Genomic DNA, 21,493 nt, shown 5'->3' with positions numbered 1-21,493 from the left:
GGGGCAATGCGTTGTGGTGGTTCTAGTCCTATCTCTCAAGCAGATTCCAGATGGTAATGTTTGGGGACAGTTGTTCATCTAAAAGGGAGTTTAAATCTGGCTTTCCTCAGGGCGGCATCCTGTCACCAATGCTGTTTAACATCTGCATGAAACCACTGGGAGAGATCATCCGGAGGCATGGAGTGGGGTATTATCAGTACACTGATCAGATACTCAACTATACCTCTTCATACGCCAGGCCTCAGTGTCAACTAAGGAAGGCATCTCCCCTCTGAATGAATGTCTTGGGGCAGTAATGTGTTGGATGAGGAAAAAGAGATGAAAACTGAGTCCAGGTAAAACAGAGGTGCTTGCTGTTGGAAGTCCTAATCTGGGTATGGAGGTTTGTCAACCGGTCCTGGATGGGATCACACTTCCCCTAAAGGATTGTGTTTGCAGTTTGGGGGTGCTCCTGGATCTGTCCGTCCAGATGTCAGGTCAGATAGATGCAACGGCCAGGAGTGGCTGTTATCAGCTTCGGTTGATAGGCCAGCTGTGTCCCTTCCTGGAACCTGAAGGCGCTGGTAACCTCACATCTTGACGTTTGCAATGTGGTCTACAAAGGACTGCCCTTGCAGCAAGTCCGGAAACTTCATCTAATTCAAAATATGGCAGTTTTAATATGGTCACTGGAAGATCTAGAGGTGACCATATTAAAACTATTCTAAAGTCTCTTCACTGGCTGCCTGTTAATTTTTGTACAAAGTACAAGATCTTAGTAAAGGCGAAGTACAAGGTCTAACCTGTAAAGCCCTTCATGGCTTGGGTCCAGCTTACTTATGGGATCGCCTTCTCCCATATAATCCGCCCCACACATTGAGGTCCTCTGGTGAAAACTTACTATTAAAAACTAGCAAAGACAGCATCAAAGAGGGCTCTAATAGTTTGACAGGACAGAATCTAGATAGACCCTTCCAACAAAAAGTATGGCACACTTCCACTTTCTCTCCTTTCTGGATATGCTGATGCCTCAAGGGCTGGATTCTTAACAAAACAAGGTATGAGGTTTGAACTGCTGTATAATTCAAAGGTCAAGGTTTCTATTTTATTTTTGATAAACTATTATTTTCAAGGTGCAACTTTATAAATGGTTATATATATATATATATATATATATATATATATAATACCTTTGCGTTGTTTTGAATTTCTACTGTTTAAAATTTGTTATTATCCACATTGAGTCTCTATATTGGGAGAAAGGCAGGATACAAATAACTAAATTAAGTAAACTGGAGATCCCTTGGAGATCTAAGAGCTTCTTGGTGGAGATAGCCCCTCCACCAACAGAGACGGAGACTTCAGAGACTTGATGAGTCTGTCCAGAATTGCTATGGGCCAATTTTGGCACCTGAGGATACATCTCTTTTGCCAAACATAGCACTTTGATAACACGAAACTTCCAGGTCTCAGTCCAACATAATCTTGGGATTTCTTGTTTCATGAGGTACAACTCTCACTAGACGTTAGCTCATAAACCTTGTTCTCACTAGAACTGCATTAGGGCTCTCTACCTAGCAGCCAATTCTAAGCACCCCATTCACCAAACTACAATCCCCAGGATTATGTAGGATGGAAGCACAGCTGTTAATATGGCACCAAACTGCTATGATTGGGAAGTATGACTAGGCCTTTGGTTGCCAACTTTCTGGTGTCCCTCCATCTCTCTAGTAAGGTTGTGAATTCAGGATTGTCTTAGGTCCCATGGTTTGTGAGCTAAAACCTAGGTCCTGTGGCAGGGCCTCTAGTGATGGCATTCATCTGAATGCATAAAGTACCAACTACAGTTGTTCACATCTTGTCATTCCAATATATTCCATATACTTTTCTATATGGAAGTGAAGAGAGACATGTATGCAGAGTAGTGAGCCCCTGTAACACCACAGCCAATCCATAGACCACTGCAATCTTTGCCAGTTGAAGCAACCCATAAATTAAGCCTTCCACATTCTAATAAGCTACTGCTTTCCCATCTGAGTTGGATATTAGTGCAGAGCCCTTTCGTCTTGACTGGAGTTGCCCTCCTCCTCCCCCCGCCCCCAAAATGGAAAAGAGGCACAATTGTCACCTTCCTGAAAATGATCCCTGAAAACTGGAAGCTCAGTGCCAAGCCCTGATGTACAGCCCCCCTACTGCTCCATGTAAAAAGGACAAGGAAAAACACAGGTTACAGGAGAAGATCCCAAATAAAACCTGATCCTTTCTAGCCCAGGTTTAGATCCTGGGGACAGGGAGGGAAATCAGAGTTTGACTCTGGAGTCAGTGCATGTTGTGTGTGTCGATATAGGGCTAGATAGGAGACAGGAATTCATCTTCAGCATCCTTTCTCATCGTCACAACCAGTTGAATTGTAGCAACACCTCATTTATGCTAAAACCGATGCTTCCGTAATTGACACTGTCCTTCAGATTCTATATACTCATTATAGAATACGGGATGCTCAAAATAGGGCAGAGGTTTATTTAATGTTTCTGTAAAGACAAGATACTTTCAGACCAAGAACTTTTTAGCAGAAGTAGCATAAATGAAGATTATAATAGAGCTTTACAAAATACAGTAGCCCCTCCCAATTCACGGGGGATCCATTCTGGACCCCTCGCGAAAATGATGACTCTCACATATTTGAGTCCCATAGAAAATAATGGGCTGCACACCCATGGCACCGGGAGGGGAGGCATATGCAGGAGCACACTGTTTTATTAATGGTCGCCTGTCCCTCCCGCGAGGAGTGAGGCTGCGGATACTAAGTCCGCAAAAAGGGAGTGACAACTGTACAACAAAATATATGAAGGCTGCCTCTCCAAAAATATTTCCTATTTAAATTTTTTAATTAAGTCTTATCAAATAATAAAGTTATAAACAATCAAAAACGTACTTTCAACTGCTCACATTTCTACACTTTCTCTCTAGTGGATACCTCTAAAGGTATAAAAGCAAAGCATTTCACACATTTCTTTGATTTCTCCTCAGTTTCTATTCTCTGATGAGTCTCAAGTTCTTCTATAAAAAAGGGCAAAGACAGAGAAGAGTCATATCAGCATTAAGAGAGGAGGGACGCCTGGGATCTACTATGGAGCTAAGCAAAGGTCATCTAGGAAAATAGATGAGAGATAAAGTAGTTTCAGTGTCCCCTTTCCTTCCTATCATAGATATTAGTCACAGTTGCTAAATGGAACTCCTTAAAATGTTGGAAAACAAGGACTTGAGCTGGTTCACACCAATTACTTGAACCAGTTGAACCAGTTGTCAGAACCAGGATGGGAAATTTGGATTCTTCCATAAATGTTGGTGTATAGTTGGATTCTTCCATATTTGTTGTTGGAGAAATATGGAAGAATCCGAACTGAATGTAATTATATAGTTTATAGAAAATGGTAGTGGTGTTATATATTTGGAAAAAGGGTTTGAGTGAAGTTTGTGGAACTGGATGTTGGGAAGGTTAATTCATTGAGTTTGTGGAGCTGGATAGCGGAAGGATTGATTCCTGGAGTGAACATAATGTGGAGGGAAAGGAATGGGACCCATAGCAAGCAGCCAAGCCTCACTCGCCCACATGCCCCCTCCTCGCCCCCCAACCCTGATGGGAAAGCTGAGAAGGGGAAAGGGTTGGTTTGAGTTAATTTTAATATATATTATTTGGCCAGATTGCTTGACTGGGTTTATTGGTACTTTGGTTGAATTTAAGGTTGCAAAATGGTGGGAGCAGATGGGAATTATCTCACTGTTTTGGGGAGGTTTGCTGGGAACTTGCTGACCATTCAGTGGTTCTCAAAACAACATATTTTGGGGGGTGGGGGATTTTGGATGATGAGGTAATTAACTTGTCAATTATATTTCTAGCAGGAATAAAATACCCAATAGATCTTGATGTGGGGTGGGATGTTAATTGGGGATATAAAATGGTCAAATCTTTATTGTTAGTTAGATCTGACTATAACGCCACGAACGGTGCCTTCTATGCAATCTCTTTCTTTCAACAAAGTTTTGAGTTTAGACTCCTGTTCTGAAATTTGACTTTGTTGATGAAGACTTTGTTAGACTTGTTTCTGACAATCATTAACAAAGCCAAAATACGAGTAAAAGGAGTGTCAAGTAGTAGATACTCTAAGGAGGTATTTATTATTGATAACGAAATATAAGTAAAATATGTCATACAAGATATTAAGAATCTTGCAGGTGCAATATTTGTAAGTATATAATATTCAATTCATACAAGCTATTAAAAAATAGACCTAAGCGTCCAATTCTGAGACTAACTTCCAAGATCTACTCTTTAACTCTCTCTCTCGATCTCAAACCGACACAATTCCCCCAACTGTCTCTTGGTCTCTCAGGCCTTATATCTCCTTCTCACGGAAGCTTCCAGAAGAACCTTCATCTTGCTCTCTGATTGGTCAAGAGAGCCTTCCGTAGCAGTGATGTCATTCTGCATTTGCATAAACCTCCATTTACTGCCTGAAGAAGAACTCCATTGACTGGAGCCATGTTATTAAAACAACAACAACCCCTCTTGTCCTTGGAAGAGATTTCCAACGATGCCTTGCTTCCCAGCTGGGAAAAAGAGGAGAATTCCAGAGGTTCCCATTTCCACTATGATTAGGAGCTCCCTAATTTCCATGGAAGAGGTTTCCTAAGGACATGTCCCAGGACAGAGGGGGGAAGGTGGGTTCATCGTGGGCGAATTACCATTTGTCAGCTGAACTTGGGGCTCAGGGTCCCTAAGAAGAGGAGGTGCCCAGGCCCCCCAGAATCTCCTCTGAGCCTCCAGGAGAGCAAAATTCAGGGAAGGGACAGTCTGCAAGGGGCTCAGAGTCCATCAGGGCAAACCTTGAGGGCCCTTTCCCAAAAGCTGGCCAGGATTGGTTTCAGGGGCTGGCATTTTCCTCTCAGAGGACCATCAGGATCTCAAAGACCACTCCCCATTTTGGATTTTGTTCCTTGACTGTGCTGCCCTCAGTGGATACTTGCTTGCTCCTAAGGTGCCATGGAGGTGAGCATGGAACGTATAGGGAAGATGGCTTTTGCAGTCTTTTCCACCATTGAGCTTACTTTGTGTTGTCTTCAAGCCTGTCAAAAGAGAGCAGGAAAGTAGTTGGGGGGAGAAAGCAAAGTCCCACATTTGCTCCCATAAGCTCCCCCTGAAGCTTTTCCCAGCATGCCCTAGTCCTCAGTCTCCCTCCCAGGCTCCTCTGTTTCCTAGAGAGATGGAAACCTTCAAGGGAGAGTCTTTGGGAGTCAAGCCAAGCTCTCCTCTGCTTCCCCAAGGCCTCCTTCTCCATCCACTGCTGCTCTTTGGAAGGGAGACATAGGCCTGTTACAGACTGCCAAATAAAGCTGCTTCGGGTCTCTTTGAAGGTATGCTGTTTAAATGATGCATGCACCCTAAGAATCCGGAAGCTGCACCAAAGCTGCGACTCTTAGGACCCATGCGTCATTTAAATAGCATACCTCCAAAGAGACCCGAAGCAGCTTTATTTTGGCAGTCTGTAACAGGCCATAGACTGCTCTTGGGAAAGTTGCTTTTGGAGGGACAGGGACTCCCAAAACTCTCAGTCTGCCTCTAACATTAAGTATGTGAAATATCTGCAATGAACTGGGCAAAATGTTATGTCAGGAGTGGGGATCCTGTGGCCTTCGCTCTGTATCCCCATCAAGAAAAAGACTGAATCTCCATGACTGGTGCTATGTTTCATACTCTTGGGATGGGCAGCCAGGAAAACAGAATGCTTGAAAGAGTTCAAAGGTTTATTGGATGGAGATAGAAGTGCAAGATGCCTTAAAATCATATGTTCTGAATCAAAAACAGCATCAAAGGGGCTCTAATAGTTTTACAGGACAGAATCTGGATAGACACTTCCTCCAAACAAAAAGTATTTCACGCTTCCACTTTCTTTGCTGATGCCTCAAGGGCTTGATCCTAAGCAAAACAAGAGATAAGGTTTGAACTGCTGTGCAATTCAGAGGTCAAGGTGAAATTGTATATGGTTTTTTTCAAGGTGTAATTATATAAATGGTTTAATTTTAAAAAATAGTTATAATTTTAATCCCTTTGCATTGTTTTGAATTTGTACCATATTAAATTTATTGTTAGCCACCCTGAGTCCCTATATTGGGAGAAAGGATGGATGTATATAAATAAACTAAATAAACTGGAAATCTTTTGAAGATCCATGGGTTTCTTGGTGTAAATAGCCCTCCACCAATAGAGACAGAGATTGAATGAGTCTGTCCAGAATTGCTAGGGGTCATTTTTGGCACCTGGGTTGTATCTCCATTGCCCAAACCTAGCACTTAGATACCATGAAACTTAAAGGACTCTGTCCAACAGAATCTTGGGATTTCTTATTTCATGAAGTACTTAAAATTATATAGCAACTCATGAAGGACTGCATGGGGCTCTCTACCAAGCATCCAGTTCTAAGCACCCCATTCCCAGGTTTCTGTAGGATGGATCCACAGCCAGTAACATGGCACCAAACTGGTACATATGCACAGGACTTTGGTTGCCTACTTTCTGGTGTCCCTCCATCTCTCTTGTAGGGTTGTGAATTCAGGTCCTGAGGTTTGTGAGCTAAAGCCTAGGACCTGGGGCAGGGCCTCTAGCGATCTCATTCAGCCTAATGCATAAATTACTAACCACAGTCGCTCACAGTTTGTCATTCAAATGTACTCAATACTTTCCTGTGAAGAAATGAACAGAAAAAATTTTAAAGGTCTGTTCCCAGATCAAGGGGAAATGAGAGAATTATTCTTTCTCACTTGCTTGGAGAGACAGGAAAAAAAAGCGTGAAGTCAAAGGCTTTCATTGCCGGCTTCCATAGCTTTTTGTGGGTTTTTCGGGCTATTTGGCCACGTTCTAGAAGAATTTCTTCTGATGTTTCGCCAGCATCTGTGTCTGGCATCTTCAGAGATTCCAGCCACAGATGCTGACGAAACGTCAGGAAGAAACTCTTCTAGAACATGGCCACATAGCCCAAAAAATCCACAAAAAACTAAGGATAAAAGGCATTTAATTTAGCCTCCTTCTTTCTAGCCAGATGGCGAATGCAGAGTATAGTAGTGAGCCCTTGTACCACCACAACTGAGAGAAAGCAAGAAACTAAACCAATCCATAGACCCCTGCAATTTTTCTAGTTGAAGAAACCAATTAACCAAGGCTCGCAAATTATAATAAGCTACTGCTCTCACATCCGATCTAGATGTTTGCACAGAGCCCTTTCCTCTTTCCTGGAATTGGGCTCCCTCCAAAATGGAGAAGAGGCAGCCTCATCTCCTGTCTGAAGATCATGCATGAAAACTGGAAGCTCAATGCCAGGCCCTGATGTATCGTATCTTTACTGCCACGTGTAAAAAGGGCAAGGAAAAACACCTGTTACAGGAGAAGAAAGCAAATGAAGACTGATCCTTTCTGGTCCTGGTTTAGGTCCTGGGCAAAAGAAGGAAAACCAGGATTTGACTTGGGAGTTAGCGAATGTTGTGTGGCCTGCCCTGCTTGCCCTGGGGCCTCCCTGGGGACCAAATCCATCACCCTTCTCTTCCCCTTCAGTCAGCATTCTTACAAAGGAACCAAATTTAGGGGTCTCCCATCGGCATCTTGAGGCACCCACCTTTCCTTTCCTTTCCTTTCCTGCCAAGGAAACCCAGAAGGAGCCCTTCTTCCTAAGCAGCCAAGGACCAAACCCACCAGCCTTCTAGAACCCTATTCAGGTTCCAAGCCAACTGCTAACAATGGTCCAAGTTCAGGGCTGCTTTATTTGTCTGGCTGAATGCAAGGGAATTCTGGGAACTGTAGTTTTGTGAGATATTTAGTCTTCTCTGTCAGACAACTCAGATGCCATAATAAACTAAAATTCCCATGATTCCCAAGCACTGAACAAGGGCAGTTGAAGTGGTTTATTTCTGCAAACTGGATTATTTCTGCAATGTGTTTTTGACCTCTGTTACTATTTGAGCGTCCACAAGGCTCTGTGGGTTTGAAGGGAAGATTCATCATCATCATCATCATCATCATCATCATCATTATCATCATCATAATTTCTGCTGTGTTTTTGAACCAGATCTGAGAGAGCCCTGCAGCCTGGATCTGCCCAAATCCCAAATATTGACCTCTCAGCAAAGCCTGGAGATAGTAGCCTTTAAGGACCAGAGCTCCTCAAAGGCTGACTTTCCCAATCTCTCCTGAGAGACCCTCCTGGACCTAGAGCAGCCTCAAAGAAAGGGGCCCCATTGAATGGGGGGCCCATGTCTTTCTGAGTCTGTGGGTCCAGAGGAAGAGGACTGTTTTCCAGGACCCTCTTCCTAACCTCACAAGGCAGCTCTTAGCATTTGCCCAACACTGCTCTTAAACATGCAAAGATCAGGCAAGCAAGATCTGCTTTGCTGTTTGCAAAAGAAAGATGGAAAAACAATGGGCCCTTGGTATCCTTTGGGATTTGGTTTGGATAGCAAAATCCACGGGTGCTCAAGTCTCATTATATGAAATGGGTGACCTTGGGTAAGTCACACTCTCTCAGCCTCAGAGCTAGACCAATGGCCAGATAGAAGGCATACAACACACACGCACACACGCACACACACACACATCTACATGATGGAAATGGCATTCATTCTGGGCCATGAAACCCAATGCGGGGGAACCTTGGGCAGTAGACACTCTCTCAGTCTCAGAGGAAGACAAAGGGCAAAGTGGAAGGCAAACCTGAAGGCAAGGAAAGCCTGGGAATAGGGTCACTAGACACGAGTTCAAGGCACGCAGCACACCCCCAGCCCCCAAGGCACACTCTCTCAGACTCAAACGATGACAATGGTAAACACCCTTCGACAAAACCTACAAAGAGACTCCTGTGATAGTGTTGCCTTAGGATCCCCAGAAAGGAATTGAAGGCACACAATTCTCCCCCAAAGTCTGTGAGGAAAAGGAGGAGGAAGGCTTAGAGGAAGGTCCTGAGGAGGAGGAGGAAGAGGAAGGGCTTATAGGAAGGGCCTGAGGAAGAGGAGGAGGAAGGCTTAGAAGAAGGACCTGAGGAGGAGGAGGAGGAGGAGGAAGGGCTTACAGGAAGGGCATGAGGAAGAGGAGGAGGAAGAGGAGGAGGAAGAGGAGGAAGGCTTAGAAGAAGGACCTGAGGAGGAGGAGGAGGAAGGCTTAGAGGAAGAGCCTGAGGAAGAGGAGGAGGAAGATGAGGAAGGCTTAGAAGAAGGACCTGAGGAGGAGGAGGAGGAGGAGGAGGAAGGCTTAGAAGAAGGACCTGAGGAGGAGGAGGAGGAAGGCTTAGAGGAAGAGCCTGAGGAAGAGGAGGAGGAGGAAGAGGAAGGCCTTACAGGAAGGGCCTGAGGAAGAGGAGGAAGAAGAGGAGGAAGGCTTAGAAGAAGGACCTGAGGAGGAGGAGGAGGAGGAAGGCTTAGAGGAAGAGCCTGAGGAAGAGGAGGAGGAGGAAGAGGAAGGCCTTACAGGAAGGGCCTGAGGAAGAGGAGGAGGAAGAGGAGGAAGGCTTAGAAGAAGGACCTGAGGAGGAGGAGGAGGAAGGCTTAGAGGAAGAGCCTGAGGAGGAGGAGGAGCAGAGAGACTTCTGGAGGATTCTGTAGAGGAAGAAGGAGGAGAAGAAGAAGGGGCTCCTGAGCATACGCAGAGGCCTCTGGGGGAGAAGCCACAGGGAGAAATCTCCTGGTTGTAACTTATTATTACTATTATTAGTAGTAGCATTAGTATTATTAAATTTTATTTATTTATAAAGACATGGAAAGACATATTTATATCTCAGTGAGTCTCTATATTATAGCATCAGGAAAGATTTTAGCTGTTGTTAAGGATTGGAAATGCTGTTTGGGGTCCCTTCTGACTTTGGGGCCCTTTCCTCCTCCATTTTGGGTTCCCTGAAGGCCTCAAAGTGCCAAGCGCTCAGGCAGAGGCAGCCATTTTGTGTTCCAGTAGCCATTTTGTCTTCTGGTGGCCATTTTGTTTTGCTTGTGACTGTGGGGAATAATGTTCCAGAACCTTCTCTGAGCCTCAGTTGAACAGAGGCTTCTCTTTCTCTCCTGAGGCTCCAGAGTCAGAAGGAGGCCAGGCTCCTTGGGCCAAAAGGAAGGAAGTGTGTCTCTTTGTGGGTCTTTTGTGTCTCTTTTCTGAGAGGGTTTTCTTATTACACAGCTCTGCTCCTGGGGAACATGGGTTTTAAAAAGGATCAGAAATGGAGATGATAGTTTTAATACAAGCCTTATTCTTCTTCACAAACATTGGGCTTTGGCTTCTAAGAGGAGGCTAGTCCCCCAAAAAAGGCCAAAAGTGGCTCCTTTGGGAGGTTTTAAAAGTCTCCCCAGTTTCCTTATTAATTGATTTTCAGGCAAGAAGGAAGGAGGCAGACCAGAATAACTCATATTACCAAGAATGAAACACACAAACATAGAAACAAACAAGAACAACAAAAATAATGATTAGACAGAAAAGCAAACTGCTTTTATTTAAAAAAGCAAAACCATTCTTAACAGGATAAAAATTGACTTGGGTTCTTCTATCCTTTATAACCAACTGAGGCTGTGTCAGCACTACAGAAATAATCCGGTTGGAAACCACTTTTTTTCTTTTGTAATTTATTTATAAACAATCCTTTGCAAACAAAAATGAAAAAAATAGCAAGACATGTGCATAACAAATACAGCTACAACAACAAAAAAGTAGAAATACCTATAACAAGGTCAGATCAATTCCAGAATAACTATGAGACACAAGGAAGGAAATCAGAAAAGACCTAGAAAAATGGGGAAATTACACTTATCGCTATTAGGAAAAATATCACTGATCCAAATGAGTTTCCTTCCTGAAATACTGTTTCTGTTCCAAGCGATACCCATCATCCAGAATGAATGACCATTGAATCTATGGCAAAAGGAAATCTCAAAATTTATTTGGAATAAAAAGAAAAGACCCAGGATAGAAACGAAAATACTTTGTGAAGACAAAAGTAGAAGAGGACTTTATTATGCTGCTTGTTGTTTAGTTTGGATTAGAGAATGGTTTGTGTCAGGGAATGAACAGTTATGTCTGGAGGGTGAACACTTAAGATTTGGGTGGCATGGATACCTAATTTACAGAAAAGAGAAAGTTCATAAAGAAAGCACAAATCATTTCATAAGAAAAGCTCTATTGAAGATCTGGGGAAAACAAGTGTAGAATATGTCCAAAAATACCTTTATGGTGTTCGTCGCATGAGGCTCTTTTTGGGAGGAAAAGTATCCAGAAAACTAACTGGTTAAGATACAAGGATGTCCTGAAAGAATCGCAAGGAAAACTAGAGATCAAAACACAAGAAGAACCTAAAGAATCTGGCCTAGATTGTCACTGGTATCTATCGTCAAATGAGGGAGAGGTATAAAATAGATGTGAAATTAGAAGGAATACAGAATGAAAAGTGGAATTGTGGAAGCCATGCTCCATGTTCATTCCATGCCTGATGAGAGTCTTGGGTGCGAGGCATTGGAGAAGCCTCCAGCTGTGTTTCTCTAGCCAGAAGCCAAAGGAAGGCATTCTCCTCTGAGGGCCACTGGGGAAGTCAGGAGGTTTCAGCAGATGATGCGCTCATTTCACATCTAGCTACAGGGACATAGCCAGGGTCCTCTCCAATTCCCCATCCCCTGACCCCCCTCCACTCTCACAAGGCATGGAGTGTCAGGACCATGGTGAACAGGCCTGAGGAAATGACATGCATGTGGCCACTAGAAGTCATTGACAGCTCTAGTGGCAGTTAGATGTGTCAGCATTTAAACAGTGCATCATTGGAATGTTGATGCAACTGTCAACTGTCATTCTCAACTGTCACTGAGGAAGAGTCAGACAGTGTGTGCCTCAGAGTGGGTTGTTACTGGTGTCGATGGTGGAGGGTGTTGATGTATATAGTGTTGTACACAGTGGAACCTCTTATAGGAATAAAAGCCTCAGCTGAGAGAAGATTACAGTGTCTCTTTGCTCATTGAGAAAGCGACAGGTGTTTCTTCAGCTCACAAGCTACTGACTACAGTCAAGGTGCAGAATCTGGTGCCATACGTTAACGTGTTGCCTCACGTGCTGCTCAACATAGCAACATCAAAAGTGTTTTAACATGGAGTATCTGTTGTGTAGGGGAGCTGCAGTGAATATATGCTAGGTCCAGGGGGCTTTGTTTGGTGCAGAGGGAGGAAGGGGATGCCCATCTCTGCATTGGCCCAAAGGAGGCATATGTCACCTGCGTATCTCACTAGCAGCATGCTGTTCTCTGCGTCTTTGAGTGATGCAGGATTGCTTGACAAACCAAGCCTAACTCTAGTCTCTTTTCTCAGGAACTTCATCTCGGCATCCTTGTACACGGCTTTGGGGCCTCTCTTTCTGGAAGTGAACCAAGTGCAGGACCACCAGGACCCCTGCCCACCTGATGGCCAACACAGAGGCCAAGCGGAGGGAGTTGCGCTCCAAGAGAAAGAGGCTGTCGAAGTGCAACTCTTTGGTGAGTCGCCATCCTGGCTATTAGTTTCATTTGTGTCACTGCTGGGCCAGCTCAAGAAAGCAAGTGGAGAACATCTTGTCCCAGTTTGGTAGAGAAAGTCCTGGTTAATCCTCTGTCGCCTGATGTTTTCAGGGGCTTTCAAAAGTGTAGGTTTCTCTCTCCTCCTCCCACTTTCCACATTATCCTCAGCTCTCTTCAGTTGCTGCAAAAATGACTTCCAAGGAGTTTGCACCCCATCAACTCAAAAGCGAGGAGAGGAGATAAGTTGCAAGGGTCTTCCCTTGCCAGGAGGCTGAGGCAAAAGCAAACTGCTGTACCCTTCCTAGTTTGTGTGATCTTCCTCATAAACAACTTTGGCCATCCTCACCACCTTCTGGTGTTGCTTGTCCACATGTGCCTTGCTTTTTCTGTCTGTGAATTGTTGGGGATATGGGAGACCATCTCTGGATCTAAATTGGGGATGGCCCCAGTGGCCCTCAAGTCCAGAGTGCTCCCCAGAACTGTTTTTTTAAAATGACATTTGCCTCTGAAATTTGGCAAGAAATGGCTAAATGCACCATAATTCTTTTGTGGCTAAATGTACTATATGTGTTGGGATTCTCAGTATCTGAATCCATCCTGAATATCCCAGCCATGATTTAAATTAAATTTTTTATTATATTTTATATTATATTAAAAGGATTCAAGACAAACTGATCTCAAAGTCAGTAGCTTTTTTCTTGCTGACAGAATTTAAAGTTGATTTCCTAGAATAATACTGAAGTGATGAAATAATATTTGGATGCACTATGTGCTTTCCTCCCCTTTTGCTTAGTCACTCTCTGGATGAGGGCTATTTTCTATTTCAGGTGACCTTTGCAGATGTGGCAGTATATTTCTCCAAAGATGAATGGAATCTGTTGACAAAGAAACAGAAACTTTTGTACAATTATGTTATGATGGACAATTATGAGAATGTGGCTTCTGTAGGTAAGGAACTTGAATCCATTGCTCTTTCTATGAAGACTGAGGGCCTTTTCATACTATATTATCATGTCGCTTTGGTTCCACTAGAATTATAGAGTCATAGAGTTGGAATAGACCACAAGGGCCATCCAGTTCAACCCCCTTCTGCCATGCAGGAATACACATTCAAATCACCCCCAAGAGATGGCCATCCAGCCTCTCTTTAAAGACCTCCAAAGAGGAGGACTCCACCAAACTCTAAGGGAGTATATTCCACTGTCAAAGTGCTCTTACTGTCACAAAATTCCGCCTAATGTTTAGATGGAACCTCTTTCCCTGTGGCTTGCATCCACTGCGGTGTGTCCTTTTCTCTGTAGCAGCAAAAAGCAAGCCTACTCCTTGCGCAACATGACACCCTTTCAGATATTTAAACATGGATATCATATCCACTCTTTAACTTTTTTTCTCCAGACAAAACATAACCAGCTCTCTAAGCTGCTCCTCATAGAGCTTGATGGTTTCCAGACCCTTCACCACTTTGGTTGCCCTCCTTTGGACATGCTCCAATTAGTCAACATCCTTTTTGCTTCTCCCCGACCATTTGGGCTGGGGAGGAGATTTTGCTGGCCTCTCATTAGAGACCAGCATGTTAAAGGAAAACAGCATGCTCTGCTGGCTGTTGGGAGAAGAGGGGGCGGGGTTTAGCTTGCTTGGGGCTTCCCTGCCCAAACTCCTCTCACTTGGTTTCAAACGCTGGCCCACCCTCCCACCTCGACATCAGTGTGAAAATTAATTCTGGTCGCCTCGGGGCCGGGTAGGAATTTTCTCCCCTTTCCAAGGGTTTTTTCGCCTACCCCACACTGTTGGTTGAGGACTTTGACAATTGGCATGGGTGTGGTCATAAATAGGTTCCACGCATAGGCGGGGGGAGATAGATGTTTCGGTGAACACCTCGGCACCCTCCTAAAGGGTGAAGCTAGGTCTCTGGAAATCACGTTTAGGTCTTGCGAGTAAACGTGAAGGGAAAGAGACTTGCCTTGGGGCTGGCTTGAGATTTAAATCCTCACTTAAGTCTGGCGAGTTAAGTGGGGGAGTCTTGGGTTGGCCTTCCGGATGCCGGCCGGGGAGCAACCCAAAGTATGGATTGCCCTTGGGGCACAGGTGTTTTCGCCCTTTGGAAGCTGGGGAATTGGTCTTGGAGCAGACCATCTGCCAGCTGTTCCTACACAAGGTTCTCCCCCCTGGTTTTTTTGCAGTTCTCGAAGAAATAAGTTTAAATAAGTTGAGTTAAATAAAGTTGCCCATTTTATAATCCAGTTCTCTGTGTCTGGTCTCATTATTAATGAGTTGGTCAGCAATGAATTGTGGGGCCAGAACTGGACACAGGATTATGCCAAGTGAGGACTGACAAAAGCAGAATGGAGTGGCACTATTACTTCCATTGATCTAGAAACTATTCTTGTATTGATGCAGCCTAGAATCACATAGGCCTTTTTAGCTGCCGCATCACACTGTTGGCCCATGTTCAACTTGCGGTCTACTAGGAGTCCTAGATCCCTTTCAAGCCTAGTTTAATTGTGATAGCAACATCCTGTAGAATATTTGAATTTGTAGTTCAGTGAGGCACTACTGCTCTCCAGTTTCTAAGGATTCTAAATACTCCATCCTAAACTGCCAATTCTAGGATTTTATGGAAAGGAGCCATGGACACTAATGCTTTTTTCACCCAAATGGTACTCAGCACATCCCTGAGCAAGTTTCCTACCTTTTTGGCTCCTCTTCCATCCTTTTGAGGCTCTGGAGAGCCTTCTTGGGGGAAAGCCCTCCCTTGGGCCTGCAATGGTTCAGAGAGGGCCCAACAGTGGCAAAATGGCCTCCACTTCCTCAAAGGGATGCTGTGGGATGTTGAGGGGCAAAATATTATTTCATCCCTTCCCCCCCCCCCGGGATCTCCCCCAAATCCCATTAGTAGTCCATGCCTGTCTTATAATGTTTTAAGGCTGCTCCCTGACGCTTGACCCTCACCAAAATTGGAGTCAAGGTCCCAGCCCCATTACTCTGCCTTTGCCAATGAGTTATTTGTATATTGATTATCCTGCCTTTCTCAACAAATGGGCCTCAAAGTATCCCTTTTATGCATCACACTCTGTGGGTATGTGTCTGTGATGGAGAGACAGAGGGAAAGTTAAAAAATATAAAGACAGGGAAAAGATGCTGAAAATGAGATGCTGAAGTGATGCAGATGGGCAAGAGGGAAGGTTGGAGAGCAGAGGGAGAAAGGGAAGGGGATCTGGCAGATGGGAGCCAGGAGGGGAAAGCAGGAGTAAAGCCAGGATTGCCTAGCTCTGTCCGGAGAGGAAGGGACCTCTGGGAAGGGGCAGGAGAGGGGCCTTGGGGATTGGGAGACAGCCACGAACATGACAGATTTTAAGAACTGAACTGATGAGAACCAGCTCAGGGCCTTGTTTTCAAACATATTAATGGGTTCCATTTAGAAATTTTGAGCAATGTCTATGAAGAAAGGAAAGTGTGACAGAAAAATTCCTTTTTCTCTAATGTTTATTTTCATACCTGAGCTTCCTTAGCTCCATGGTTGATTCCAGAGGCTCTTTGTTACCCGAAATGATGGAGTCTGGGGAGGACACTGCCAAGTGCTATGCTTTTAAGGGAATTTCATACTTAGCTCAGAGGAGAGACTGAGGCAACAGTGACATCGGGAGTCATCCCGTTCTGTTAGGGGGATTACATGCATTCTCAAGCCCTATATAAATGAACAGGGCTCCGCGCAGTGGAGCAGATGCACACGCCACCGCCACAGGCGTGATTAACCCTTATGGGGCAAACTGCCCCTTTTCCCAGTGTGCATTTTTGTGTATCCTGAAATCCGCGTAAGGCATGCCCACCTATGACACAGGTGCACTGTACATGCATACACACACATATAGGTGTTCACGCACACACACAAAAACTAGCTAACAAAGGTGGGAGTGGTGAATAGATGTTAGGCTTTCCTAATGGTAATAAATAACCTAGATGGACCTTGATTCCAATTGCTGAGGGTCCAGAATGGGGAAAGAAACCAGTAAATCCCATGACAAGTGGAGCTGGCCAGTGTAGTGAGGTGTTTAGCAGTGTAAACCAAGAAAGTGTCTGTCTGCAACTGGACTGACGCTGAAGAACAGTCAGTTGGGCCTGATCTTTATAGTGAAATTGTTGCTAGTGGGCAGAACCCAAGTTTTCTATAAGGTTTAAATCATTTTACAATGTTTTCTGGGTGGAGAAAATATGGTCCAAAATCAAATTGAATGCAATGGGTGCTTGGTGCAAATACCTCTGACATAAGAGATTAGCACACCGGTCCTCAGGTCCTTGTTGGCTCTGAATTCCAGTCCCATTCACAAGCCAATGTACAGCACAATGTGAGCACGATGCTCCCAGATGCAGCTCAACAATAACATAGCACAATATGGAAACAACTTTCCAGATACAGGTTTTGGCAATGCACTGACCACATTTCACACTTAAAAATAAGTCACAGACACAGTTGATTTCATCCGAATCTTTGGAGGCTCAAAATAATAAATGGAGATGCAAAATAATAAAAAGATCTGCAAACTCTCCTCTCTGACTTCCATCATGTTCACCATCTCTTGTATACACAACTCCAATCCAATCCTATCCACAACAATCCAGATGTGTCCTGTATACTCTATTGGTTGTCATTCATCTCCTGGTGCCACACAGCATGAAGCATCCGCTGCAGTTAGCTTGCATCATGCCATGTGCTCAGACACAGCACTCTCTGGCCGCCTCACAGGAAATGATGCCACTTTTCAATCAAAATATTTTACACATGTTTTAAAGAATCTTTATTCAACAGTCTGTATGACTATCTGCTTCTATTGATTACCTCAAGGTAGTTCCCCCACAATCTTTTCTTTGCCAGCTCCTGTGAGTAAGGATGTAATCATTTCATGGATTTGGGGCATCTGCAACAGGGTCCTGCTCAGGTCACCCACTCCAACTTTACTAATTTAATATCAAATAGGGAGGCCTGAACGTAGGGCTAAATCTTGGGCTAACACTTTCCTCTCTTAACTCAGTATTGTCTATCATTACCCTTCTTTACAGAAGAACTTGTCAGTCATGAGAGAGCCCACACACCAGAGAAGCCATACAACTGTCAAAATTGTGGGAAACATTTTGCATACAAGTCGATCCTTGTCAAGCATCGGAGAGTCCACACAGGAGAGAAACCATACAAATGCCAGCATTGTGGGAAAGGTTTTTCTTGGAAGTCATACCTATTGAAACATCAGAGAATCCACACAGGAGAGAAGCCATACAAATGCCAGCATTGTGCGAAATGTTTTTCTTTCAAGTCAAACCTATTGAAACACCAGAGAATCCACACAGGAGAGAAGCCATACAAATGCCAGCATTGTGGGAAAGGTTTTTCTCGGCAGTCAAGCCTAATGACACACCAGAGAATCCACACAGGAGAGAAGCCATACAAATGCCAGCATTGTGGGAAAGGTTTTTCTTGGAAGTCATACCTATTGAAACATCAGAGAATCCACACAGGAGAGAAGCCATACAAATGCCAGCATTGTGAGAAATGTTTTTCCTGGAAGTTAAGCCTAATGACACACCAGAGAATCCACACAGGAGAGAAGCCATACAAATGCCAGCATTGTGGGAAAGGTTTTTCTCAGCAGTCAAACCTACTGACACACCAGAGAATCCACACAGGAGAGAAGCCATACAAATGCCAGCATTGTGCGAAATGTTTTTCTTTCAAGTCAAACCTATTGAAACACCAGAGAATCCACACAGGAGAGAAACCATACAAATGCCAGCATTGTGGGAAAGGTTTTTCTTGGAAGTTAAGCCTAATGACACATCAGAGAATCCACACAGGAGAGAAGCCATACAAATGCCAGCATTGTGGGAAATGTTTTTCTCGGCAGCCAAGCCTAGTGACACACCAGAGAATCCACACAGGAGAGAAACCATACAAATGCCAGCATTGTGGGAAAGGTTTTTCTTGGAAGTCAGACCTATTGAAACATCAGAGAGTCCACACAGGAGAGAAGCTACACGAATGCCAGCATTGTGGGAAAGGTTTTTCTTTGAAGTCAAACCTAGTGAGACATCAGAGAGTCCACACAGGAGAGAAGCCACACAAATGCCAGCATTGTGGGAAAGGTTTTTCTGGGAAGTCAAACCTAGTGACACATCAGAGAGTTCACACAGGAGAGAAGCCATACAAATGCCAGCATTGTGGGAAATGTTTTTCTTGGAGGTCAGGCCTATTCAATCACCAGAGAGGCTACACAGGAGAGGAGCCACACACATCCAAGCAGTGAAGGAACATTATTTTTGTTTTTTAATAATCTTTATTAAATTTTACAATAAAAAGTACAGAAATCAAGAAGATTGACAAAATTTCAAATAAAGTTTTAAAGTTATGGTTTGTTAAGTTTAGGTTTTAATTGCTACTAGTACTGGTTTAAGTTAGTTAGAGGGGGGCTGGGATTTGTTGCAGCTATCTAGAATAGCAATGATAGCATTTGGAATTTGTGGGATTTTAGCCAAAGAAAGTTGGGGACCGGTAGTAACAGAAAGGGAGCTAGTTTCTTCAAATGTCTGGGGCAGGGAGAGATTGTGTGTGTGAGAAGGATGGCAAAGTGGGGCTCATAGTGGGGGATAGATGATGGGAATTGTAGGTGGGGGCTAGGTTTGGTAGAAGGTGGAGTTTTAGGTTTTGAGGTTTCAATATATTCTGGCAGTTCTGGCTTAAACATATTTCTGATATGTGTTTTCAATAAAGGTCTTTGCTGTTTCAACACACTGGATTCTTTGATGCACAGAATTTGTGAATATGCACAAAACTGACACTTTCTTCTCTCCTCAATCCTCAGCTCCATTCCCAGCTGTAAGAACAGCAGAGAGGAACATACATCCATCTATCTATCTATCTATCTATCTATGTATATACACTATACACAGAGAGACTATTACCAAAGCAGAGCCTTCCTTTCCTGGGCTCCGTTGCAGCCTCTTCAAAATTTCCTCAAAAGAAGGAAGGAAGGAACGAAGGGAGGGAGGGGAGGCTGCTGGACCCCAGTACACTCCTTCCCTTCCCTCAAAGGCTGCCAGTGGAATAACAGCAGCAGCAGTAAGGTCCTGGTGATCCCTGCACATGATCAGAAGGGGCCTTTGGATGTATGTGCGCATGCGCAGTCTCAGACCTGAAGCCATTGCTGCCCTCACAGTCTGTTCTGAGGGATGGAAATGGGGGACAACCCTCGTTCCTTTAGAACAATGGCTTGAGGATCTTCTGGCGGGGGGGGGGGGGCTTGGGGATAACAAGAAGGAAGGAAGCCCCTTTTTCCTCAAAGAAAGGCAGGGGGGGGGTGCCAGGCCTCTCTCTCTTTCCATCCCTGCCTCCTCGGAGGAGGACTCCTTGGGGCCCAGGTACTTAGGGGGTTATTGTGAGAAAAGAGGGCGGGGGTCCCTTAGAGAGAGACATGGCCATGGAGGGGATCATGATCCAAATATACAAAGGTCTTTGAGGAGCCCCCTCCCTCCTGGAAAGTGGAGCAGAGGAAAGACCCTGGAATAATGTGTCCAGTTCTGGGCACCATAATTTTAAAAGGATGTGGAGAAAGTGGAGCGTGTCCAAAGGAGTGTGAATAAAATGATGAAGGGTCTGAAACCATGCCCTATGAAGAACACCTTAGCGAACTGGGGGTGTTCAGCCTGGAGAAGAGATGGTTAAGAGGTGATATGATAGCCCTGTTTCTTGAAGGGATGTAATGTTGAGGAGGGAGGAAGCTTGTTTTCTACTGCTCCAGAGACTTGGACCCAGAACAAAGGATGCAAGCTCCAGGAAAAGAGATTTCACCTCAACATTAGGAAGAAGGAACTGACAGTAAGAGCTGTTCGACACTGGAACACACTCCTTCCTCTGAGTGCAGTCGAGTCTCCTTCCTCAGAGGTCTTTAAACAGAGGCTGGATGGCCATCTGTCAGGGATGCTTTGATTGAGATTTCCTGCATAGCATAATAGGGTTGGACTGGATGGCTGTTGTGGTCTCTTCCAATTCTACGATTCTATGATTCTATGAGTACATACATTATAGCCCCCAGAATTCCAAAGCATGGAGCCATCAATCTGCATTAATCCTACAGTGTAGGTGCCGCTTTATTATCTGTCTTTTATTGCCCTTTGTCCATAAGAGCAAGAAGGGGAATGGCCTCTGCCTGCATTGAGATCCTTCACTATCATCTTAACTGATAAGCTCTACAGACCACCCCCAAGGGATGGCCTGCAGTCGCCCCTTTTTGCGATGGATCAGGGCTGTGGCAGGCTCACCCTGTGGCCCTGATCTGGCCTTTCAAGAGTGCAAAAAAGAGTCACAAAAAGCAACACCTTTTTGCGCCCTCGAAAGGGCACCATAGCCACATTGCCACAGCTATGCAGCACTTCTTTGGGGCTGTGTCATGTGGAGCAGCACATGGCATCAGGGTGTCCTGGGAGGCAGAGTTGGGCATGCAACTTGAGGACACTATGCCCTGACACTGCCCCTATGCCAGCCTTAATGGCCAGTGCGTACAGGGCCTGAGTAACATCAGAGGCAGCATGTAGGCCTGTGGCTCCATTGCAAAGTGGTTTGAGCACTGGTTTATGACTCTGGAGACCAGGGTTCAAATCATAGCCCAACCATGAAAGCCACTGAGTGACCGTAGTCAGGCTACACTCTCTCAGCCTCAGAGGATGATCAAGGCAAAGCCCCTCTGAAGAAATGTGACAAGAAACCTCCTGATAGGATCGCCATAAGTCAGAAATGACTTGAAGGCACACAACAACTGTTATTTATTCGTTTATTGTAACCTAAAACATAACATAAACATGACATGACATACAAAATGACATAAAATATATAATAAGAATTCCTTTCATTCTTTCTCTCCTTCCTAAGATATCTATGCTTGGTGTTTATCCATATTTTTGGTAATGTTCCTTCCTTATAT

At 44.4% G+C, this 21,493-nt stretch overlaps 1 protein-coding gene across 1 annotated transcript; it reads left to right on the top strand.

Annotated features, from left to right (window-relative positions):
- Window positions 1-13,406: 13,406 nt before the first annotated feature.
- Window positions 13,407-19,290, top strand: LOC149301679 (uncharacterized). Its single transcript, XM_089484136.1, has 2 exons — window positions 13,407-13,478; window positions 17,586-19,290. Exons 1-2 carry the CDS (start codon window positions 13,445-13,447, stop codon window positions 18,821-18,823), a joined length of 1,272 nt encoding a protein of 423 aa, XP_089340262.1. The 5' UTR covers window positions 13,407-13,444; the 3' UTR covers window positions 18,824-19,290.
- Window positions 19,291-21,493: the final 2,203 nt, after the last annotated feature.

The sequence above is a fragment of the Sceloporus occidentalis genome, unplaced genomic scaffold, assembly GCF_023333645.1.
Source record: "Sceloporus occidentalis isolate IW3139 unplaced genomic scaffold, rSceOcc1.0.p SCAF_21, whole genome shotgun sequence".
Classification (NCBI taxonomy): Eukaryota; Metazoa; Chordata; class Lepidosauria; order Squamata; family Phrynosomatidae; genus Sceloporus; species Sceloporus occidentalis.
Note: the sequence above shows the minus strand (reverse complement) of the source record. Positions and strands in the feature narration are given on the sequence as shown.

Bases quoted from the DNA above. Each gene is read 5' to 3' on its own strand.
- LOC149301679 (XM_089484136.1), top strand. From the start codon at position 13,445: ATGATGGACAATTATGAGAATGTGGCTTCTGTAG. The intron at 13,479-17,585 runs GTAAGGAACTTG...CCTTCTTTACAG, and splicing joins TGAGAATGTGGCTTCTGTAG to AAGAACTTGTCAGTCATGAG.